This window comes from Typopeltis vanoorti, chromosome 7 (assembly GCF_054136105.1).
Source record: "Typopeltis vanoorti isolate ZY-2024b chromosome 7, IOZ_Tvanoo_1.0, whole genome shotgun sequence".
Classification (NCBI taxonomy): Eukaryota; Metazoa; Arthropoda; class Arachnida; order Uropygi; family Thelyphonidae; genus Typopeltis; species Typopeltis vanoorti.
Window position 1 is genome coordinate 81,215,631 of NC_143555.1, and position 26,938 is coordinate 81,242,568.

At 34.5% G+C, this 26,938-nt stretch overlaps 1 protein-coding gene across 3 annotated transcripts in view; it reads right to left on the reverse strand.

Moving 5' to 3' along the window:
- Positions 1-26,938, reverse strand: part of crp (transcription factor cropped) — a 48,119-nt gene that overhangs the window by 6,188 nt on the left and 14,993 nt on the right. For all 3 annotated transcript variants that reach the window (XM_090395992.1, XM_090395993.1, XM_090395994.1), the window contains exon 3: positions 5,507-5,678. In XM_090395992.1, the coding sequence (XP_090252118.1) occupies positions 5,507-5,678 (172 nt within the window). The remainder of the gene's footprint in view (positions 1-5,506; positions 5,679-26,938) is intronic.

Here is a 26,938-nt window from a genome sequence, read left to right on the forward strand (position 1 = left end):
AATGACCATATGCATGAGTAAAATTTGATAAAGACTTCAAAATTACACATAGCTCCAAATGGCTAGCATGAAACAAAATATGATAAACTTAAATACATCCATTTAAGTCGACTTTGGACACAATGAGATCATTTTTGGCAAAATAATTCAAAATTATAGCAATTCTGCTAGCTGAATGACATTTAATGAAATTTGATATCCTGGTTGAGACTTTTCTTTTCCTCTAAATAATTGCATGAAGTCATCTTCCAAAACAAGCCTGTTTTGTCAACATTAAGGATTTGTTCATCCTTTTTCAATCGATTTTTTTTTTAGCTCATTTGGAAATTTTACAGCAGTATCATTATCTCCACTTTCACTTACAACTTGAATGTTATTATGAAGCCCTATATGCTTTTTGAAGTTATAAAACCAGCCAAAACTTGCTGAAAGTTTCCTCTTCATCTCAATTTTCTTTTACTGTCTTATAGACTTGTTGCTTTAGCTTGAATTATTATCTGACTTAATGGATTTTTTTCTATGATTGCAGACTTCAATCCATATCATTAAAAGACATTTAATGAAATGTCTTCTAGTTTATTGTAGAACTATGTTTAATGATTACTTTGTCAGACAATATGCTATGGCTATTCCATGTTTTTTTTTTTTTTATTTGATCTCTCTTCTTAATTAGCATTTGTAGTAATGACTCGTTCATTCCTTTGTCACATGCTATTTTAGCATATAATACTTTATAATTTCAAGTATTTGTTCTAGTATTCATCATTTACATTTGTTACACTCACAAGCTTTGCTGCATGTCCTCTTCCTACTCATAACTATGTATAAAAGGGTACTTATATATAATAAAAAAATTGTAGAGCAACTATGACTTTGCTGCACCAAGCTGAAATAATAAAGTCTTGCCATAAATACTGTTACAACTTCTGCACACACACACACACACACACACACACACACACACACACCGTCCACAGAATTGCACGAGCCCTGTTCCGTTAGTCGCACTGTGTGCAGCCAACATTTGTGTGATTATCAGTAGAGAGAGAAAGTTGTCTAGCTGTATGGATTAACAGTGGGGACATTATGAGACCCAAGTAGCTGTAATAATAGCACTTCATAAGGTTGGAATGTGCCATCTGTATTTTCAACATGCTATAAACACTCAGGATCAGTAGGATGTTTGTGTACTGGACTATTAACTGTTATAATGATACAGAAAATCTATCTGACCTCCAAAGAACAGGTCGACCATGCTGCTTTAGGATGCAACACCTTGGGAAGGCATGACTCCGCCGTAATCTTGCAAGAACACAAAAAGTGTGTTGCGAGAGATGAACATTTCATAGAAAACAATGTCACGTGTACTAACTAATCACCGGGATGAGAGCCTATTATCATTCTATTAGACACTTCATAACCCACAATCTATGCAGCAGAGGGTGATAAAATCAAATGTACTTCTCTGGCAGTACACTAACAGAGACAGAAATATCCTCTTCACAGAAGAGTCGTTTAACTGCTAAATGATTGGTTATATGCCTAATCCATAATCCAGCACATGCCATAGCACCCATGATTCAGAGAGGTCATCACCGCAATCCCTCGACCAAAGTGTATCAAGACACTTTGTGTATCAGCCAATGCTAAGAAATTTAACTGTGAAAGAAAAAATATCACTGGTGCATTTTGTAAAGTACACCTGTGGGGGAAAATATATTTAAAAAAATAGGATAACACTACCAGTGTAGTGTTATCCTATAAAAATCCTCAAATTCCCAGGATTACAGTTTGGGAAAGGAGAGAGAGAAATGATAAACCTACAATGAAAGGCTAGTAAAAGCAGTGATATTACGAAATCTTTGTAAAGCAAGGTCAAGCACAGTGCGGTGAGGAAATATGCTTTCTTACTGGAAAAATGTTATAACATATGCTCTCAAATCCTCAAGTTAGTGTTAGAATTAAGACACTGAAGCAGCTTTCTTTATATGGGAAATGGCCTTTATTTATGTATGATACTAGTTGGCAAGTTTATTACATCTGCCAAGTAATTGTGAAAGATTGTAGATGTTCATCAGCTGACCTGTCTTGCAAAAAAAAAAGAAAAAAGTGGGGAGGGACAGTTTCTAAGGAAAAAATGTAGAATGGGCTCCCTTTACAGATCACAATTTACACTTCAACTTCAAGTGACTGGAACAATCACTATCTATTTCTTAAGAGTGTGTATCAAAGTTTGCTGTGTTCTTAAAAGTTATGGGGCTCTTCAGATTTCCCCTTCTCTCCCAACTTCTGTTATCTTTAACATTGGTATATTTTTTGAACTTTTGAATTAACCTACTGATTACTGCAATACCTTCAGAGTATTTTTTTATGCCAATACCGCTAAAAATTTGGTAATATAAATTACATTTAGTACCATGGGTCAGGGTCATTTCAAATATTAGAATGCAAGCTGGTGGTCTTGCACCTGGTGACAAATATCAAGCATTCATCTAGAACAGGGTTTTCTGCTGAAGGTGAATAAGTGTTTTGTGAGAAGTTCTCCTGGAATTTGTCATTTTAGTTTTCTAAGCATTTCTCATGATTAAATATTTTATAGCGTAAATATTCTGAGGAGAATAATATTCGTGAATATGTCGAAAAGCTCCAACCCAAAATGCCTAATAACATCTGTGTATCGTTAATTTTCATACATCGAAACCTTTCAACATTTGGGAAAGGAAATACCGCTGTTTATGATGGGTCATAAAAATTGCCTGCAAGCGAATTATAACAATGGGTGGCGTATCCTCTGTTCTCAAAACTGAAGGAAATGACATCTGTGTAGCAAATGTCAGTGACCAAGCGGCATATTTTTAAATATGGAAATATTCATGAATTATCATTAATTTTCACACATTAAAATCTTTCAATGATCGGGAAAGAGAATACCGCTGTTTATGACCGATCATAAAAATTGCCTGCAAGCCAATTACAACAATGGGCGGTGTATCCCCTGTTCTCAAAACTGAAACAAATAGCATCTGTGTTGCAAATGTTAGTGACCAATCAGCAAGGAAGTATAAAGAAATTTTTTCCACTAAAATTGAAGATCAAGGTCAGTCTGTATCTGGTTCTCAAATCTAATAATACTGAATACTTTCTTCGCAAGTTCGTATTGTAGGGTGAAAGTTTCGAAACTGTAGTGCCATGATTTTTTAAAAGTAATAGGCCTGCAGATTTAAATTTTAATATGAATAAGAGACAAGGGACTTTGTTTATTTTGGTATTAAGAAATCTCTTATTGAAGGTGTTTGTGATGCAACAGATAGTGAGTCATTCACACCAGCCTACAAAAGCGATCTCCAGGATGTACAAAAAGAGGGGAAAACTACCAGCACACAGGAGAAAAAGTCGGCATTCACTTGTAAATACTTATATTATATAAATTTTTGGTGATCAGAATGGGATATGTCAATGAAAATCAGCACAAAATAATTTAATGATGTTGGCCTGAACAAACTACAATATGCTACAAGATTTCATTAGTCCAGTGATTGATAACTGATTTAAATGTAATTTTATATTTGTCAACATGTCACACTGTATACATGTGTACTAATACTCTTTATGATTATGCCATAATTAATTATTAATATTGCGATGTAATAAATTAATTAATACGTTACAAAATAACCAAGGTTATAGGAAAAGTTTGGGAAATGCTGATCTAGAGTGAGGGTCCACAACCTATTCTAGAATGGAAATGTTATCTATTCTTCTTTAAAAGCATTAATAATAAACAATAACTTCCTCAAAGAGTAAACAGTAGTGCAGAGCACTAAAATCCAGATTTAGTTTTGCAACATAATTACAAGAATTTTTAATGGAACTTGTGCCATTATATAACAACATTTATTATACACACATATGCACAAGAATACAGTATTTTTATTACTGCAAATATTTCCACCAGAAACTAACTGGTCATCATCATCAGTGCATTAGCATAATCACAAAGTGAAGCTACAACAAAGAATGTTAATCCTATTTGCAGAGCTAAGTCACATGCCAGATGCCACCTAGTGGGTGGTTACAACAAAGATTACAATTAAGGCCCAAATTTAAAATTAAGTGATTTGAAATAAAATTAAATTTAAAAAATTAATAATAAAATGGGAGAAACATTACTGCTTGCCATTTATGAGGATGAAGCTCTACCAAATCTGATTTAAATTTGAGCAGTGTAGAAGTGCTTCAGCACTTTCTTTAAATAACTGTTCAAGCCTAAACCTCCACTGATGTAAAAGGCAAGTTTTAGACTATAGGATATTGTGGTCAGTGTCCACTGAGCAAAGCCAGGTTTTTAAGGTTTACTGTTGTTAATATAAGATTGGTGTTCTTGTAGTCTTTTTTTTCAACAGAACATCCTGTTTGTCCAAGGTATGTGCAGAAGCACTCACACTAAACTTGGTAAACACCAGAAGAGAGAGATGGGGGATGTTGTTTATATTTCATTAAGGTAACCAAGAAGAGATTTTGTTGATAAGAAAAAAAGTAGGACCTAAATTATTTCTTTTCAGGATCTTAGCAGTCATCTCAGAGATGCCTGCAATATATGTGAAAGGGACTCGCCACACAGGTTCAGAGTTTTGGGCGATGGGCTTGTAAGAGTACAAGATGCATTTAAACTTCCTTGAAGTGAAACCATTCTGTAGTACAATACATTGAATGCTGCTCAATTCTTGCTGAGCACCCAATTCCAATTCTCTTGCTGAGCACTCCAATTCTTGAAGAGCTTGGAGCAGATAACGTGCTCTGTTCAGCAAAGATATGAAGATGCCTATTTTTCGAAATGGATGATGTGCTGAATCTTGCTGTATGTAGCAGCCTGTGAAGATAGGTTTATAGTGAATAGAAGTAACAAGTATTTCAGAAAGAGTACAGGAAAGGAGGACATCTAGGAAAGATAATTGTCCATCCTTTTCCATAGTGAAGTTGATGTGTGAGCTGTTGATTTTAAAAAAAGGTAAGTAGAGATTCTTTTGAGTCTGGCCAGATGGCAAACCCCCTTGTCTGCTTTCATTATGGTGAGATGGTTATTATGTTTCAATGATTTTTAGGCCTTGATTTCAGCTGGAGATAAGTTTTGAGGAGGAAGTTTAGCTCAGAGTTTACTAGTGTCATCACTTAACAACATGGTTAGGTTCCTCTCAATGTTATGTAGGCAATCCAGATATGGAATTCTTGTAAGCACTATAGCAAAATCATGTCCTTTTGCAAGAACTGAAGTTTCTGCAAGAGTGAGGGAATGTCTGGATATGTTGACAACCCATCTGTTTATTGCTGGGTTTACCTTTTGAGTAAGCGAATCAAAAATTTGTGGTCAAGAATAAGTCTTCATAATAAATAAATAGAATTATGTAGCAATGCAATTTAAACAAAGTTTATTTTTAAATATTCCCTATATGACATATATATATTTTGTTTCATATAACTTAACTAAATCAAAAATAAATAGCCATACCAATTTCTGACTTTTTTCTTTTGGGGAGTGGTGAATCTGAACTACTACCATCACTGTCATGGTTCATCTGAGTACTAAGAGCACGCTTCAAATGGCAGTTCTGTGTCAAAAGTCTAGTTTTTTCCTGCTCAAGCTGGTATATGTATTCTGCTGTATGCTGAAGTATAGCTGCCTGCAAAATTGAAAGTAACTGCTTTATAGTAGTAAATTAAATAAAAAAATACAGTGTAAACCAACTATAAGTTAAAAAAATTGGGCACATAAAACAGAAATGAAAAAATGTATCAAAGTTTAAGAATGTCCATGACAGAAATATATATTAATTCAATTCAAACACTTCTATGTATAAACAAGAATTTAGTTTCTGAACACATGAATTCCAGAGTGCACACACGATATTGCAGTTGAATTCAACTGTCCTTGATAAAAAAAAAAAAAAACTTAAAAAATTAAATGCATTTTCATTTCTACTACATTAACAATCACATATAGGCAGCTAATTACATAGAAAAGAAAGTGAAATCAAGAAACATTTCAGGATTATTACAATTTTTATCATACAGACAGATTTTCATCCTATATACATAAAACATGAATTCAAGATTACTTTTCATATTTTATCAGATATTTTGGATATCATAATATGAAAATATGAATTCTATCAATGCTAGTTCAGTGAAGCAAACAGTAATAGCATAAATGAAAATTTTATTTTTAAAATAATACTATGTATCCATATAATAAGCTACACATGTGAAGAGAATGCAATTGATGGTCCACTGAATTATATTATTATAATCCAAGTGTTTTTTTTTAATCTATTCCTTCACAAATTAAGTTGTTCATGAATGATTCAAAGCATTTTTGTAATACATCTTTAATATATATTTAAATATGGAATAAGAGGAGAGAACTGATGTTCTCTCCTCTTATTCCACATGAGTAATAAAAATAGCCTTAATATTAACAGTGAGTGAAGCATTTTCTCTTAAAAATTAATCAACTCATTAAGTTATATTTATTATAAAGTTCTGGTGACCACATTAAAAACTTAAATTCTTATCTATTTAAAAGGAACTAAATCTATTAATAAGCCAGAAAAGCAGTAATCATACAACTTCCCACTGCCATCCTCCAGTGATATGGATTAACATAGATATGTTGAACAAACCTCATTTTTAAGCAATAAGCAACTAACTTGAAGAGAAAGACATCTGAACAGTGATCATGCCTTATAATAGTTCCATACTTGTGATACTTTACATATGCTGGTTATTTTCATTACACTTCTGCAGGCTACTGTTTAGCATAAATCACAAGGATCTGTTTTCCATACATCAACTTTGTTAGGAAATTCATGTAAGGTGCCGCATAATTTATTAGATATTTCATTATACCCAAACATACTTGATTCTGAGATAAAATGTGCACAACTGACTCCAAAATGCTAGATCATTCCATGGAATTTCTAGTTTTTCTACGATTCTTTTATTACTTTTAGATGAATTAGGCATAAAAACATCATAATACAAAACATCTTTTGTATTAGCATTCTGACCTTAACATACATCAAACAGATTAACATAAAGTAATGAAAATATTGCTGATTATAAGTGCCTCACAGTATAAACACCAGAGGAACACAACAATAAGTTGCTAATAATTCCAAAAACCAGCATCTTCATATGTACAAATTATAACTGTTGGAAAAACACACAGCACTCAACTATGTTATAGTAAAAACAATTCAAATTGTAACTGAAAGGGAACTCATGTCCTATCCAGACACTTTTCTAGGTAGTGGATTAAATGAAGTTAATTCACAGAAATCACAGTAAATGTGGTCTTTGTATTCCAAAGATGATAAATCTAGTGAAATAACTAAAAATAAATATTCCTCTAGTGCCTATACCTTCAGTACATTTTACAACTAAAAAGCCATTTATACTCATACATTTCAGCCATAACTTATGAAGCCATTCTTAACATCTTAATTTCATAAGCAGAACCAAGATTATTAATTATCCTCTAGTCAGTTTAAATTAAAAGCAGGTTAACATACAGTAAAAAGAATTTCCCTTCAGGATTAGTTTCCATGATTCTACATAGAAAGAAGTCAGTAGGCACCATAGCACGAGGAACAAACAGCCATGGTGGCCAATTTAATAAAATGTAAGACCTCCTTTTACTGCAATGACTGCAGCAATCCTACGGGGCATATTTTCCACAAGTGTATGATAGTGATCAATGGGAATTTTGGACCATTCTTCCTGTAAGCATGTAATGAGGTCCTGGACTGTTGTGGGGTCAACATCCCTTGACCTCATCTGACTCTCCAGTTCATCCCACAGATATTCAATAGAGCTGAGATCAGGACTCTGAGGAGGCCAGTCAAGTATGGTAACATTCATGTCCCACAAACCATGCAGTCACAGCAGCAGTCTTATGACACTGCATTGTCTTGCTGAAAGAGTGTTCAAATACCTCTCAGAGTTCAATGTCCGTCGTGGCACCACAAACAGAAGTCCAAGGCCAGCCAAACCACGACCATACCATCATGCCACCACCTTCGAATTTCATAGTTGGGATTACACACTCTGGTAAGAGGCATTCACCAACACCCATCCATCTGCTTGGTAGAGGGTGGGTGTTGCATGTACATCGCTCCATAACACAGCTTTACAAGCTTCCATGTCCCACTGTACACACTCTTTGCACTACTGAAGAAAATGCTGCACATGTTGGTTCATGTAATGTGGGGTTTGAAAACCTGTTGTGAGCCTCAATTCTGAATATTTTGTGCAGATTCATGTTCCAGTCAATGCCCAGAACTCCTCATTCAACGTGTCGGCTGACAAATGCTGTTTCTACATATTATCCTTCATAGCACCACAGAGTCATATTCTGCGAGTGTGGTAGGTCATCCACTGCAGGTATCACTTGCAGTTGATGCCTGGTGATTTCATCTCAATATGGTATCACTGATTCTTAACCTGGGATAACATCCCAGGTTAACAATCAGTGACAATCTATCAACAATTGTTTGTAAACAGTGTTAACAATCTTAATATTAACGTGTTTATAACCAGTGTTAACAATCTATCAACAATTTACCAAACAGATAGGCCTGTAAGATAGCATTCTTTCAAACTCTGTCAAGAGTTTATTTTTCACTTGGTTAGACTATAATAAGTTTAGTTTAATCCTTTATCCAAGTGTGAGCAAACAAAGTTTGTGCCTGAAAGTATCTTCAGGACTGGGGTAAGGTAGTGCAACACCAGGAAACTCATTGCAAAGGTGGAGAAAGCTCTCATCAACTCAGTATCTCCCATAATGCAAACCACATCTCCTTGCGGATATGTGTAATGCTAAAAATAAACTGCTAATAACAAACTAAATAACAAACTGCTAATAAATGCTAAAAAATAAACTCTCAACATCTTTCTCTGAATCCAGAGTAATTTAATAATAAGGTTGCACACCCTTTGGCAACTCCTATAGGTTAGGATGACCTCTCATTGCTTCTGCCTTTGTATCTCCACTACTGGGCCTGGCTCCCACTGACGAGACCTCGATAAAGGTCGAAACCGGTATGGGTAGTGGCCCTTGCTTTAATGATGGCATTACGCATATCCGCAAGGAGATGTGCTTTGCATTATGGGAGATACTGAGATAGGAGTGATGAGATCTTTCTCCACCTTTGCAACGAGTTGCCTGGTGTTGCACTACCTTACCCCAGTCCTGAAGATACTTTCAGGTGCAAACTTTGTTTGCTCACACTTGGATAAAGGATTAAACTAAACTTATTATTATCAAACTCTGTCAGTTCCCTTCTTGCAGCCATTTCACCCTCACACAGTTGCACTGACTTGAGCACATCATATTCCTCCAGTCTACACTGGTTACAAACACGTGACTCATTACATGGCACAATGCATCTTGCCGATGGTTTTATAATGGGATCTGGAGAATACACATTTTCATGCTGACAAAAGCTGAAATTTTATTTAAAAAAAAAGGGGGGGGGTGAAAACAGCAATCTGAAGTTGAATGTGGTGAAACAGTAAAATTCTTCAGAAGTAATGAATCTGATAACATTTATTTGTTGAAACTTTAGCAGATGCAAAAGCACCAAATATTATAACTACGTGACACCTCCAAGGAGTCCAAAGACTCATTGAGGGAGAGTACACCTACCCTACAACTCTCCGTATTCCACTGAACGACATCATTTACACCAATGCCGTCTACTGCCCACCGCCACTAGTACTTTCACAGACAATCACAAACATCCATGCCCATGGCAGGATTCGAACCAGCCTTTTGACTGGAGAGCAGATATGCCAACCAGGCTGGCTGTTAAGGAAGCAATTAGGAAGAACAACAATGTTGATTTCTTGCATTATAAAAAAAAAAAAGATACACACACACAGCCAAAAATTAGAATTCAAAAAAGTTAACAGTTTAAAAGGCATCTTATTATGAAATAACTAAAACATATTGCTGATTTATTCATGCTGCAAGGGTGTTTTCATGCATTTATATATGAAATCTTATATTCATAGAGATATTATATTCATTATCTGGATTAATGGAATAAATAGAGTACATAATTAAATAACATTTAATCATACCTATATTTCATCTGTCACTGAGACGACATCAGGGAAACAATATCAAAATTGCTAAAACATGCACAAACATTAAGTGGAAAAGATTAGACTGAAAGCCTAAGAATAAAAATTTCCCAAATCTTGAGAAGTTTAATATGACCATATTTTTTAAGATTAGATCAGTTTTTTTAAATTCTGATGCCGATTCTAAAAAAAATCTCTTAAATTTGTATTTTTTGTGTTGGAGCAAAGTAGTTTTTTTCCCATTTGGAAAAAAATGGAGAAACTACCAGAAACCTTGCTCTAGAGACTAAACATGGAACTTTTCCAAGACACTTCAGGCCTCTAATAAATGGGGCAGTGGTCTCACACTGGGCAAAGATAACATTAACAATAATGCAGTGCTCACAAAAGATTAATATGGAGGATAACCATTAATAGATTAGTAAAAAAAATTTGTCTGTAAACTGCATCTGTTCTCATGGGCAATTTGCTTGTATATGGAATGAAAACTTGAGTTTCCAGGAGAAAAATCCTTCTTGTCTCCATATGAGATCATCTAACACACACATTCAACCGAAAAAGCCATATAGAATTTCCTCTCACCATGGCAAGAATCAAAGGGCACAATGTACCATTCTTCCTCTAATTGCACTTATAGGCTATGGAGGTTATTATGGCATCCTTCATGAAAACATATCTCCCCCCCCCTCCAATATAGAATATAATACATATTTATTTTGTTTGTAATATAGTCACAGTACAGGATAAAATAAACTTTAAGCATTCAAAACAAGGGGCACCCTCTATGGGTGCTGGCAAAAGGATCTACAGACTAGAGTACTACCAAAATTTTATGTTGACCTTGAATATACTGCTCAAGGGTGATATTATACCATATCATGCTTTCGTGTCAAAACTGTATGAATACAGAACTTATAGTATTTCAATATCACAGATTAACAGAATAGAGGAAAGCTACTGACATTTTTAGAAGTACTGCAAGTAATGATGCCTGAAAGCTAGAGCAGAAACTTCCCTGAGAATAAGAGAGGAGCAGAAGAAGCTAGTACAGACAGTGGATTTAAAATTAACAGTTAATATATTGACTAGTTAATAAATCATGTTTTTTATGTATTTAGAGAGTTATGGATGCTAGTTTGTCTTAAAGATACCTAGAAATAACTACCTGCATCAAATGTGAGGTGAATCATAAAATAGGGGTTATCAAGCAAAACTGTCTTAAAATGCATGAAATGGATATATTAACTGCGTGTGAGAAGGAAACACTGGCAGGAAAAAATGACTGCAGGAGAAAGGAAGAGAAAAAAGTATTTTTTCTGTAATAAACAGTAAAAGTGTCAAAAGATCATATTTTCTTTGAAATTCAAAACGAAGCTACTTTTAAATGTATAAATTATATTGACACAATATCAATTTATTTAATGGACCTCGTAGAGCTGTAACTCACTATAAGAACACAAAATATCAACATATGTCAATTTATACTTTAATCCTTAATTTACTGCTCAAAAAAAGGCAGCAAATGAATGGAAAGCTGAAATCTATAACTTGGCATTTTTTATTAAAAAAAATTAATTGGCTATTCTATACTCCATTAAGCTCTGCTATTGTTTATGATGTACAGAGAATATTTTCTGATGTTTTGTTTTAATCTAGAAAATTAAATATTAATACTCCATCACATAGATTAAATACATCAGAAATCACAAATATTTATTATCATTTTTTATACTCAGAGCTTCTGATACAAAGATGAAATCCAAAGTGCATTAATTTGACAGACCATATATCTTTTCAAAATGCTTTGTCCCAGCAAATTACTAAGATATTATAATGTTCCATCTGAAACCAAAATTAGAAATGTAAACATTTTTGTAAGAATCCCGAGTCCTTTTTTCCCCTTCATAAAAATCCATACAGCCAAAGCAGAATTACATCATACAAACAGATGAAATAAACAAATGTTTAGTTCATCTGTTTGTATAATCAATTCCAGAAACGTGTAATAGCTTCCCTTTGGTTTTACACAAAATATAACTACTACTTCAACTATAAACAAAAGAAAGAGTAAGGGACCCACATGAATGTAAGACTTTTTTTTTTTTAAATTTATAAGCCGAAAGGCTAATGTAAATGATCACCCAAGTGATCATTTACACTTGGGCTCGCCGATAGTTTTTTCGGCATGAAACTATGGATTTTGATCCCAGTTTCGTATCCGGCTATAAAAAACATAAAGGGATTTACCATCCCCCTTTCTATTAATCTTAAATATTTAAAAATATCAAGCTGTCTCCCACGAAATCCCTAGCCTAGCCTAGCCTTTTTGCAATAAACTTTGTGCGATTTTTTTTTTTTTTTTTTTTTTTGTATACACTTTCAGTGAGTCTCTTACAATTTTTATGGGCTCTGGGCCCACTAAGCAATTCGTACTCCCGCCTGGACTGCAGCATCTCATAGTACGATCGCGCAGTGAAACGCTATAATGTAAGGATAACATTGTGTGTGAGCTAACACAAATACATCTTATCGACAACAGATCTTAAAAAAAAAATGTGTATTTTAGAAATTTATGAATAATTAAAAATTGCTTGCAGTTTTCATTAATTACTTTAACTAATCATATTCATATGCAAAATCACCGATCACTTTCCCATGCGTTAACACAGCCGATTCACGTTCACTCTGAATATGAAATATTTCACCCTTAGTACTCAGAATAGCTAGAAGTTGGATAAATGCACAAGTTCAGATTTGGTAGCGCTGAGCACAAGGAATAGGTCAACCACGTGTTTGTACCCACTCAGCTGACACAAAATGCTGTTCCCACCCAAGCAGCTGACTTGGCTGACGTGCTAGTATCTTGGTTCCAGTTCTCTCACCCGAGGTCAGACATGAAGTGCGCGGATACCCTTATTTAGCTGAACGGACGGCGTGGAGGTGTACTAAACCGGTTTTTTCAGTGTTTGAATGTTACTTTACAGAGGACTACAACCACCCGAGAGGTCAACTGAACTTAGGTGAATGAAACTCCCTTAGAAAGACCGACAGAAGAGGAAGGAGGTGGAACTTCTCTCGCTTCCATCGAGCAATCTGATTGGATAAATGGCAGCGGCTCTTTTTGAACTACATACAAAAGTGCCATTACCCGCTAAGTCGACATTCTTAGCATACCAGGAAACAGAATTGGGGGGGGGGGGGGGGAATTGGGGGTTAGTGAATCTTCATGACAATCGGTAGCAGTATGCGACTTGGAAATCACCAAAAAAAATATATTAAAAAAAACATGAATTACAGATACATTAACGTAGTCGGCTTCATGACGAAAAACTTGCGTGCCAGTACATGTTTCATTTACACAGACCGACTAGTTAAAATTTATCATTATTTGAAAACAAATAACCAAACACAGATAACTCAGTATATACTGATATGGCGTGGTTTAGTAAAATAACTCGACATCACTAATGTAAAAATCTTTCTAAAGATGTCGCCGTCCGGAAGTCTGAAATACAAGTACAGTACGTCAAACCCAAATTGGCTCTCTGCCAATATAGTTTCCCGACATCCGCTCGGTGAACTCATTGCATGTTTCCCAGCACGTGTCAGAGGAACTCAACTTTAAACCTGCTATAGGGGCATTCCATAATGGCCAATGGCTGCTGGGCAACTTTCTTATGCGCCATTGAAATACCACGCCAAATAAGGAAAGCAGGTGGTCATGGCCAAGTCATAAACACGAGAAACTTTATTCACGTGTACGGTTTTAACATTTAAAAAATGATATCATCACTGGACTATATAATGTACTTATTTTGCATTGAAAATATTACCGCTTCAAGGTCTATTTGATGAAATTAGCATATTTATAGCTTATGACTTGAAGCACTTTACAGCCATATATTATATTTACATTAAATTATAGTATGTAAAACGGATGCTAAATACACCAATATAAATGCAATTATCAATGCAAGCGATGAATAAGGATGTGTGTCTCCCCGATGTGTGTCCTTGACTTGCATATGATATGACGAACGAAAATTAAATTAATAATCTCAAATATTAAAAATATTCATATTTACAAAATGATTAAGTTTTATTTTATAAAGATCAACTCAATAAATTGAAAACAGTGAATAACACTGCATTGGATCTTGTGTGGCGACACGGTACCGTATACCGTATGATCGCAAGCTGAATATGTTACGTGAAATACAGGTATGGTGGATGGATCGAACCATCTCCAAAATTTTTACAAATAAGTAATAAAAACTAGGCGTTCACAAATTATTAAAAATATGTGACCGCTTTGAATGAGTATATTCTTGTTCGGATTAACGGAAATGATTATTACACTGGTGAGATAACGCAAGAGTCACGAACCCAAAAAAACGCTGATAAAGTGGGTGGAATTAATATAAAATTTAATGAAACAGTGGTTTCTGAATATTAAAAAACAAATAATTTCTTAGGTTTAGGATCATGAATGAGTGTGCGAGTTTGTGGTCTATACTTGGCCAAAAAATACTTGACAAAATGTTAACTTGCACTGACGAAGAGTCTATACCCTCATTTGACTAACCTGCTTCGGTCAAACAAATTGCATTCCAACTACGAACAGAGAACTAATTCACATTGTCAGAAAATGAGTTCAAATTAAAGATAAAGAGCAAAAAAAATAAAAATAAAAAAAATACACGAAATGTTGGGAACGGAAAGGATTCTTACTTTATGAGGTCTTGAAATCACAAAATATATGAGGCCTCTTACAAACTACAATTCTCTCTCACTTCACTCACATACACACAGCTTGCATTCACGTATCGCGAGAGAATCTTTCTATGGCTTTTTCAATCGAATGGGAGTTAGCCGGCTTATCCGAAGGTATCAGCTTTTCCTCCCGCAAAGTAGTCAAACTGGACAAAGAACACGGCAATTAAAGATAAAAATACTGTGCAGTTGAAAGAAGATGGTGTAGTGCAAAGTCAACTATGCAGTGAAGACTGGTAGGTCTCGTGGTTCATACACCGTGTTGGCCTCCAGCGTGAGCCATGAGACTTCATGGCGGTGTCACAAATATTTTGACTAAAGAGAAGATCATTAAAAGATAAACATCAAATTGAAATGAATGCTTATTACAGGTGACAGCATAAAGCTAACACTAAATGTCTGAGCAGTATATATTAAAAACCACCTCCTCTGCGATGTTTTAAAAGCAAAATCGCTGATGTTATCTTCAAATAAGATACGAATGTTACATGCGATATAAATTAACAAACATTTCTTGCAATGCCACTATCCAAAATTCATTCTTGCTGTATTCTGAATATCAGGAGTCCTTTCTTCCTTAAACTCTATGTGACTTAAGTTATCTTAAGCGTCTGACGTTTATGTCTGCAGTTTTCACAGAGCAGCGCTTCCCAAACTGGGGGCCGTGAAATAATGAAAAAAATTTAAGATGTTTTAAGACTAAGTAGTTCTCTTTTTTTTTTTTAATCTTAAAAGAAACGTATTTAATTTTTAATATTTATTATTTCTTTTTTGTTATTTTTATATTTTAATGGGGGAAAAAATCACACCTTGGTGTTGCTTCACAAATTTTCCTTCCTGCGTATTTCGGCGCTTAATGAATATTAGTAAATATATGCTTATTCATATGTTTCATTTCAAAGGTATTGATAAGAAGCACAAAAATCTTACAAACGCAAAATCTTGGATATAACTATTATAATAATATATGTCTGTATTACGATTTTTTTTTCGATTGGGGTGGGGCGTGAAATATTTTAATTTTTCCAAAGGGGACCTTTACATCCATAAGTTTGGATAGCACTGGTTTAGAGCACCTAAACACTTAAATATCCGTTATGATAATAAACATTATAACAAAAAAAAAAAAAAAACTGCTACCTCACCAAATGAAAAAAAATTTGCGATTCGATAGATCTTTTCCACACACATAGTATGTCTCTTCGTGCTTCTGACTGCACCAAGGAGAAGCTACAAAAGTATAATCAATGGTTTCGCTTTTGGCCTTAGTATATCCCTATAAAGTCGGGGGATATGATGTGGAGACCAAACAAGGTGAAAGCATCACCACACTGGGAGACGAAAAGATCTATAACAAAGATTTTACTTTTACAAACATTAATTAATATTTCATTAATATTTTTGTGGCAAATATTAATGAAATAAACCAATTATGGGCTGTGAGTTTTAACGTTTGCAAGGTCTTGTGAAAAAGCCCGTCTTCAAGCAAGAGTGGCTGGGACAAACCGATTGCGAGGGCAATAATCAGATTATTCAGATAATTTATCCAATTTTTTTCGCAAACAGGTGTTTCGCTTCTTATGAATCCTTAACAAAATTGACTTTTCCAATATTGGAAAATTATATATCCTCTCGAAATTACTGAACCAAGCATTTATAGTATTCCACACTTTTAACAAATTACAGGTAATTGACAACATTCATAAAATATTCTGCGAAAGAATCGTATAAATAGTTTTCCCCTGTCACACGAATTTCTTACATAAATTCATTTCTTGCTAGAATTTTGAGCAAACTATTTGCTTATAAAAAGAAATGAAACCCAAAGAACCGTATAACAGTTTATGAGACTGATCGTAGAATGCAAGAGAAGTCTGAACTAAGACCTGTCTGACAAGCTTCTTTAGTAACTTTTCAAGCTACAACCCAGCAATCACGCGCAAGGTCAGTGTTCGGAACGACACGTGTCTAATATCTAATGCTTTGACTTTTAAAAAAAGAAAAAAGGCTTCATAATTCCTCGATTTTCGTGTTGGTTTTCCTAGACCATATTGTGCTGATTTTGGTGCGTAAAAATTCATACATAAAAAGGTATACTGAAAATTTTCAAGCTTCAGACTTTAAATGAATACTAGACGAACAGTCTAGTTCATCCTTTCTCAATCTTTTTACCCTGAAGGAAACCTTGAAATAATTTTCTTGTTCTCAGGGAACTCCTTGCATAAAAAATATACCTTTGTTTAATATGTTTTATATATTTATACGATAGATAAATATCTATCGTATAAATATATAATAAAAATAAAAAAATGTATACGATATTTATTTTATTTTATTTTTTCAATCACGATCTCTCATCTCGCGGAGCCCAGGTTGAGAAATCCTGTTCTAGTTCATCACAAAATTGAAATTAAGTATTGAGGGGAAATGATTATAGTAATACTTAAGTGACTCCTGAACATTTAAGATCAGTAAGAAAACGCATTTTTTAAGAGTTGATCGTTGTTGTCCTGTGATGCTAATATAGGCATACTGATCTATTATGGGATCGGATTGCTTGTTTGATTGGTGGAGTAAACTACGTTGCCCCTCTCCGTACATTATGCTTCGGATTAAATCCCACTGCGGTATGTCCATCTGGGTGGTAGCATTTTCGTTGCCTTGTGTAGGACCACGTTATTAGAGGCATGAAGTACGTTTGGTCTCTAAGGTAAATAGATAATTTAAAGATTATCCAACTCTTGGCCCACTTACGGTATGCTTTAGATGCAGCAAGTTAACCTTTTAAGGATAACATTCGTATAAAACTGGGAGGAAAAAATCAAAAGGATGAACTTCCAACCAAAAATTGTGTATGTGTAGCAGAAATCGAGTGGTCAATTTCAGCAGCATATATCAGCATTGAGTAATTCTGAAAATATGCGATAATATCCATGCGGGCATTAGGAATCGTGGTCAGCAATTTTACGTTTTAGATTATTAGGATACCAATGAATTTATGGAGGCTCAATCACCCACACCAATGAACAACAGTTCAACTGTTTGCGTTGTAGTTATAGTGCAGGTCATTAAAACCTTACCAATTAAAGAAAACCATTAGCTTTAATGGATTCAGTTGTTCATCTTAATGAAGTCACAAAATAAAATAAAGGCAACCTAATGAAATATTATGCGATATTGACATAAAAAGCAATAAGTCAGAAACCACTTTTTTTTTTGACAACACTAAAAAAAAAAAAAAAAATTCCAAAAGCTCTGAATCAGGCTAAAAGACTTTGCTTCACCCACACGTAACTATCAAAAACTGTCCTCTACACCTATACTGGGGGTCTACTAATTATGAGGGTCACCAACTTGCTGATTGCATATCACATACGAAAGTACACATACTTGTCGATTCGTGTTGTAAACAATCAAATATAATGTTTCGGAAACAACTGACTCACGAAGCCAACATCTTTATAAATTCCAAGAACCACATTACAGCACTGATATATCACATGGATACTCTGAATGCGTTGCCGGAATGTGTTATGAAATGCTAGGAGTGTTAATGTGTTTAAAGTTCGGTGAGATTATTGTTGTAGGTTATTACAAAAGTCCATTGATTCCCTCCATGCAGGTTTGTTATTAATACGTTAGTATGAAGAGCAAGACTGAATAAAAAAAATATTCAGTCTTGTTACAAGTCACAGTTAATTCATAAACTTATATAATCAAATACCAGCCAGAAGTGCCAAAATCAAATGCTTCTGTTGACAAATTAATTTTCAAAATATACAATTTTAAGTGGCATTCGGTATGCTGTTTACATACATATTTCCATCAGAACGCATGCAGGAAAACGTTAGTTTCAAATGTTACGAAATAGACAGGAGGAGACCAACACACACACGCTCAGGTGTCTACGCTTGGAGCCACGTGCAGAAGCCTTTCTAAAGAGAAAGGCTGGGTCTCAGCCAAGATTAGCTGTCTGTTCATGGGGGTTAAACAAAAACGGCGTGCAGGAATGCGGCATTGCCATGTTTGGGAGGATAAAAGTCACACACGGCCAGCTGGTAGGCGCCGCAAAGGGTGAGACGAGTTCGGGATATCCGTCCAGCAATTCTGGATAGGAATGCGATTTTCGTATAAATGCGCAATTTCTCGGCATTTTTAACCGTACTAATCGATCATTACACTTCCGTAATTGTGAAACACGCAGAGAAAGCAAAACGTACAAAAGTGAAAACAGAGAAACAGTAAGCTGTGCTAAGGAAACACGTTTGGTATTAGAAGGATGCTATCAATAGGACTGCTAATAACAAATTCATAATCAGTAAAGAGTATAATTTTGCAGGATCCACGTGAGGCCAATGATGATAACAATGTTAACTGCGTTTAAGCAAACGTGGCTAACAAAACGGCATCAATGAACTTAATTTGGATTTCGTGTCATTTTCATTAAGTTAACTATCAAAATAAATATGAATGCTTTCAAAACAATTGAAAAAGAATCTTATTTTTCCTCCATTCTGTTGAAAAATAAGATTATTGTTATAAGAATATTTAGAAACTCCATTTCATAGGGTGCAAGCTTTGTCGTTTTAGGTGCAACAAGGTCACATACTATCTCCTAAAAATAACTGAAAATTGTCACTAACTTGAAAAGCAGGATGAAATGAGTTCAATTTCACCTACTTGATACCTGTTTGAAAATCTAGTTTTTAAAATATCCAGTGCAAGTTACAATCAATTATGAATTCAAGATAAAGTTGGGAAGGATGTTGTAACGAGGATGACAGAATGTCAGAATCAAATACTGCTCTTCTGTTTAAGTTGTTAACCTTGAACTGTATTTCTCGTTATTTGTCAGGCCATTTTGGAAGTGGTACACACGTGTTGCAAGGATAGACCTAACTATTCATCACATAAATGTAAATATGCACTGACACCATTTATATATACAGGAAATTCAATCCATTCACAAGATTGCAGTGGCAAAAAGAAGGCCAATATGGTGCCCATTATACATCTTCCCCACACCAGAAATCAGGGTTAAAAATATTTTTAATTTTCGATTAAATGACAAAACTTGTTATAAATGCTGTAAGTGAAGATATTTAAGTCAATTATCTTAATTTAAAAAATATTAAAATCTTAAGCATTTGTCAGGATTTGTATGGATTCTTTGCACACTCTCCCCTTGTTTCTGATGGAAAATGTTTTCAGTATAAAGGGTGTTTCAAAAAGAATGACCCGATTTCAAATAATTATATTTAATAATGAAAATGTGGTACAGTTACAAAATAAATTACCAAGTATGAAGTAAGGCCTAAAGTTTCACTCACCACAATTACAAATGCTCAATGTGCCCTCCATCTGTTGCACAGACAACATCAAGCTGATAGCTGAATTCTCTTTGAAACACTCTGTATTTTAAACAAGTTTTCAAAATTTATATTTTCCTCTCTTCATTAAGTGTGAGTTCTCCAGTTTCATTATTTTACACTTGGCAATTAGATTAATAGGTGTTGGAGGTGGGCGGTAGATGGCGTTGATTCGTAGTAGAGGTTAGGTGTAGAGACAGTTGTAGATGTCCTCCCGCGATGAGTCTTCGGACTCCTTGGAGGTATCAGGAATAATAATAGGTGCTTATTAACACTTGAGACCTCTTTGCAAGTTTTCATATCAGTGTACTAAGAACCTCAAGAGTGATCTGAAAAGCTCTCTACCTAGAATAGCCAGGATAATAAAATCTCTCTGGTTCTGGCTGGCAGAACTAAAAGAGAGACTGTGCACTATGTCAAAACATGGGTCCCTCAGTAGAAAGCAGAAACCTACTTCTCTTCACAATAAGCATTATCTGAATGACCTCTGAAGCTTCATCAATAGGAGCTAAGCCACTAGGGACAGAGAGGATCATTGTTATAAGTGGATAATGAGGACCAAAAAAATGACCATGGACAATGAATTAACTTATAGCATGGACCAAACTTCCATAAGACTTAAATGTGATTTAGATTTAATTGGGACCATAATATGAGAAATGAGAATAATACCAACAAAAAAGCAAGTTAAACATTCTATATAAATCTAATTTGTATTTATGCCACTCAGGTGAGGATTGCTCTCCTCAGAATAACACTGACTGCTTAAGGCTGACAAAAGCACAATTGCTTCCTCAGCCTCTAAATAAAAAAACATCCACTATAAACACTATTTTTTGACCCTCGAGCTATTAACTCTGTATAAATTTTAATATTGGAATAATGCTCTCTTATTTGAAGCAGTGAACCAAGGATCTCCCTAAAATTTCTTGATAGGCAGAGGAGGGTATTAAGGCTGATCAATGACTTGCTTCAACCACAGTCTTGCAAATGGTCTATTTCAGCTTTGTCTTCTACAGGTACTTCCATGAAGTATGCTATACTGAAATGGCATCCATTATTCATCTGTTTTCCATTAAGCCCTGTTAAAACACGAGCAGCAACAGCTGTGCAACATATTTTTACAGTCCAACATCGAACCACTAAATCTGCTTCTCCTTCTCTCACTGTATCTGCTTTGGTTCTTTGGGACAGCTTTGCCCACAAAGTTTTCCCAATATCTACTATCTCCAGCTCTTCAAGAAAAATATCAATAGGTTTCTTCTTCCTTAACCTTCGCCTATACACATATCAGTATACTACAGATTATGCAACCTCTCATATGTGGAATTTTGTATATCAGTATAGGGAGAGCAGTCTAAATAGTTTCAAACAAAAACTGGATAATGTGATAGTTTAAAATTTAAAAAAAAATATATATATATAATATGCCAATTTATTATTCAATATAATAACAGACTGAATAATGAGAAAGAACCAACTAAATGAGAAGAATAAGATATTAAAACAACTTTAAAACTCAAAATGATTCATCTCATCAAAATACACAAGCAAAAAAAAGGGAAAAAAAAATAAATGTAATAAGCTGAAATAATTAGTTTAAAAATAAAAAGGATTAATAATAAACTGAACAGAGCACAGAAACTGAATTTGAGGCACAGTTTGTCATCAAACTGTGCCTTAAATTCTTGCACTTTTTGTGCAAGGCTGTGGGTCTCCCATGATGGGTTAACTCCATGGAAGTCTGATAATAGTCAAAATAAACAATGAATATTAATAAGGAAACAAAAAAAAATATCTATTGCTGATAACGTTATGCTGCGCTTCTCTTTCAGAATATCAAATACCATACGAGACCAGCTTATAGCCTCATTTTTATTTTTTAAACATTGCTCCGACCCACAAAAGATCTATTTGTAAACCTATAGTACAGGGGTCGGCAACATTTTCAGACTCACGGGCCACATTCAACTTTGATTTTTAATAATCAGGCAGCGAGCCTTTAATTAAGAGAAAATATTGAGTGAAAAAATACTTAAGTTATCAATTTTTATTATATCAATCTCAACAAACACAGACATATTTAGAGTATTGCATACGAAGCAAGCATGAAAATGAAACTCAATGAAAAATTATCACATAAAAACAAAATAATATAGTTTATGCATCACAATCCCATCACAATATATGTCTCCCTACTTAATGTGACTTTTGTTATTGTTTTCCTTTAGCCAAATTATCTATATCCACTTTATAACCTGAGGTGCAAATTCGAATCAAAGAATGCAAATATTCATCAGTCAGTCGAGAAGAAAATTTATTTTTTCTGAAACTCATTGCAGAAAATGCTTCGCAAATGTATTTGCTTCCAAATGCGACTATCACCTTCTTTGCAAAACCGATTAATTAATCATACTGAATACATCACTGAATAATTCAACATATGGGCACATGCCATGAAAGTATGGTCAACCTTTAATGGGCCGCCAAAAATTCACGTTTGGGCCGCATGCCCAGGGAAAAAATGAGAAAAGCTAAAAATATTTAATTCATTTCATTTACATTTTATATCAATTAATGCGACTTGATTTATTCTACATGCAGGAATGCACATGTACACTTAAGTGAAATTAGGATAAACAAAAAACATTTTAATTCAATTAGTTTTAAACTGCATCTGTCATTTATGTTTTTTAGCCATAAAAAAATGGTAGATACAAATCAAAAAAAGGCTTTATACAAAAAAAAAAAAAATAAAAATTACTGCAGAGTTTCAGTGATACAGTAGAACAGAAAACTGTCTAGTTTTCTAAAAAGAGCCTCCACAGCTCAGTCAGTATAGATGATCTGGGTTCAATTTCCATCCATTTCCTTTATCTCGTCTCTTTCGACTAAAGGTGAGTTCGCTGGGTCTCGTATGGAGGTAGAAGGATTTTTCCTCCCCCGGAAACTCGAGTTTTCCATCCTTCAGAACAGGCAAACCAGCCAGGAGAACACACGCAATTGATAGACAAAAAATACATTATAACCAATAGCTTCGTGTCAGTTTCATAAGATGGTGCCGTGCATCCCATATGGGACTCACGGCCACTGTATCATCATACACTAAATAAATAAATTCTAGTTTCTGTTCACCCCCAAGTTTTCTCGATATATAAATATATTTATTAACTACGCTACTGGCCAAGACATCTATAGACGTCAAAGTTATCATGGATGCGAAGTGCATATTAAAATTATAATACCATTGATACTACATTGAAATATATGATGGATACGAAGCATATGAGGATGCATATTTGATCCATAATGGCCAGCGAGGTGGTTAATTTATTTATATTTGCTTGCAATATTTAATTTTATCATCAATAATCCTATACAATTCTCTTATTTTATATAAAAAATAATAAAAATCCTAAGTGATATTAGCATTCTGCTAATGACAGTGTCATATTGCTACGTTTGCAAGCATATGCACATCATAGTGAGATGCGAGCTATTAGCGTAATGCGGCACTGTCAGTCTCACAGTTCCACTGTTGTATATATTATATGCAGTTACACCAGTAGTAGAGTGTTTGTAGTGCTTATCATGTTTACTCCATCTCTTTAAATATTTGGACATTACAATTAAAGACATAACATTTGTTATAGTTTTTATTTTTGAACATTATTGGGGATAATAATGTTCTAAAATTATTGGGAATAATAATGGATTTTATTTTTAAGTAATTTTGAATTATACTAAACTGTATAATTTTATCAATAATAAACAATATTTTTTTCATGTTTAACTTTTTTTTAAATTTTTACCATCATTTTGATATTTTATCCAAACACGTATACACTGTACTTACAGGTGTATATGTATATTTCGAAAGTTGCAGCATCCCCACAATTTCAAGCCACGAGCTACCACTGCATACAAGGCCACCATTCTTGCCTGTACCCTGCACTGCTCATGGGCATGCTGATCAATTTTTTCTTTATATTCTTTCCACAACTTTTATTTATTTATTTTTTATTCTGCCACTCCTACTTAATGATGCTATCCATCCATCAGTTATTACCTGATTTATCTTCCTAACTCTGGATGGATATAATGTCTGACATTGCATTCTTCAAACAGCCCTTGACCATCTTCTCATGTACTGCCAAACACATCTCTCCTCCAAATCCTTGTGCCATGGCACTGCAGCAAGCTGACTTCTGAACTTGTCACGATCACCTGCTTTGTAACTTCACATATATACTCCTTAATCGAAAATTTCAGACTGCTTTCCCCAAGCAGAGGTAGTGTGGCTAGATTGATTACTGTCGAGTTCTCTGATGCTATAACCAGATCCAGCACTCTTTAACTTCGTGTCCCCTTCATTACATGCTGTCTCAGGTAATTGCCTCTTAGCAGCTGTATAAATTCTATTTCCTTCCTTTCCTGTGACTATTCCTCCTTCCAATCTATGTCCTATAGTTGAAATCCCCTATAATTACTCAACCAGCACTCAGTATTAATTGCAAATGCCATTTACATTCTCCCTTATATCCCTCTGGCCTAACAGCAGCAGTCATCTATATATTTCATCCTATTGGTATTAATCTCATATCAGATGGACTCAAATGAACTGCCCTCTGCATCCTTGTACTGATGTACTTCTCTTTTTGGGTTCAATTTTTCTTTGACAAAAAACCATCTTCCCAATTCTGTTCTCTCTCTGAAAATACTATATCCCTTATATTCTATCCCTATACCATCTTAATCATCAACTAATTTTCACAAATGCCTACAACTTTTGTTCAGTTGAACTAAATGCCAAAAATTCCTCTTCCCTTATTCCAAATACTTCTGGCATTCATCCTCCCTTACATGTTAATAATCTGGCTTAAGTTAAGAGCCTGGGGAATTATATTCAGCATCATGTGATCATCTCACACTTATTAGCCTTTAAATTGCTTAGACTCATGCTCACTTACACCACCAAACAAACATTCTAGTTTCCATGAGTCTGCACTTCCAAACTCTTACTGAACGATACTTTCTCAAGACACCTAACTCCAGATCCATTCACCTAATATAAACACAAACCTTATATAAGTCCTTCCATCAAACTCCACACTATGCCTCCTGCAAAACTTCACACTGACTCATTCATAATTATAGCTCCTCTTCTCAGTTCACCTCTATCATGCTGTAACAGCAGACTCACAACTTACTTTCTCACATCGCCATTTTATTTTATAGAGATTGATTTTTTCCATCAATAATTCACAGACCATATTTGAATTTTTATATTTTCTGAGAACTGGTCATCCCCCCCCCCTCCATCAAGGACTGGTATCAAGCAAAAGACCACACTTTGGGACACACTATGCTAGAAGAATTGGAGTTCAGTGCAGTGAGTGGAAAAAGAATCCCTCTTCCCTCTTAACTACATAAATCCTAACTTCAACACACAAAATACCTAACTCTGAGTCAACAAATTTTTACCCACAGCCACTAACGTGACATTTGTCATATGCTCCATGTTATGTACTGTTCATTCTTGGTATAATGCTTCTAGAAAGGCTGAAATCATAGTAACAGAAATAAATTTAATACAATTATATTAAATAGCCTTTCTGATAATAGGATTCCTATTTAAAGTATCATCATCACGAACCATGGGCACACTGCCTGATGCCTCCTTCATTATCTTCTTCTACTTTTCTTTGTCCAGTGATAAACCCCATTCCACACCAGTCCTTTATGTCGTCTATCCATTCTCTATAAGGTCTACCTTTTCTGTATTAAAAGTATGGTAATCTGCATACACATGGCACTTTACAGAAATAATAAAGTGTGATGTACAAGTCAGCATAGACAACAGAATGTGTACCATTGTATAGCTAATTTATTCATCCACCTTACAGAACATAAATATCTACCTTACTTATGACAAGAATGGACTGGCAACTCATTCTTCGAAAGACAAGGCAAGGTGAAAGTAAAAATAGAAGCCATTACAAATCTGAATGTTTTTTTTTAGGCAGAAGTAGCACTAAAGTGCTCCTCTAATCACAACAAAAGTATGGCTGCATTCAGTTGCCCAAAATTTGGAATATCATAATTTTAAGACTTTCAGTCCAATGATACAGGCTACCTTCACCTCTGGCCTCCAGAATGAGTGCTGAGACCTTACATAATTAACTTCTTAACTAATTTCTGAGAGAAAATTGGCCAAAAAAAAAAAAAACTTTTTTTTTTATTTGTCATTGCTTTTATGATGCTGGTTTAGAAATACAAATTTCTGTTAAAGTGACAATTCTTTCATAACAAATAAAGAAAAACTTTTCTCTTTTGCATCTTTTTTTTCTTTGTAAATACAGCACACATTCTCATCAGGTTGGGTTTCTTTTCTCTGAGAGGAATAGCAACTGGAAAATGATGGGCACCAAGCCTAAAGAGTTTAGCTGGTTCCAAAATGATATGTATTTTCCAACAAGAAGGTCTATTAATTTCATTCTGAAATTGGTGGGTTTCTCTGAATACGTGATTTTCTGTATAGAACATACAAATTCCATACAACTACCTCCAAAAGATAATAAATAATACAATAAAATATTTTTCCATTATAATTTCTTATTATAATCAACTACAATGAGGGAAAGACAACAGCT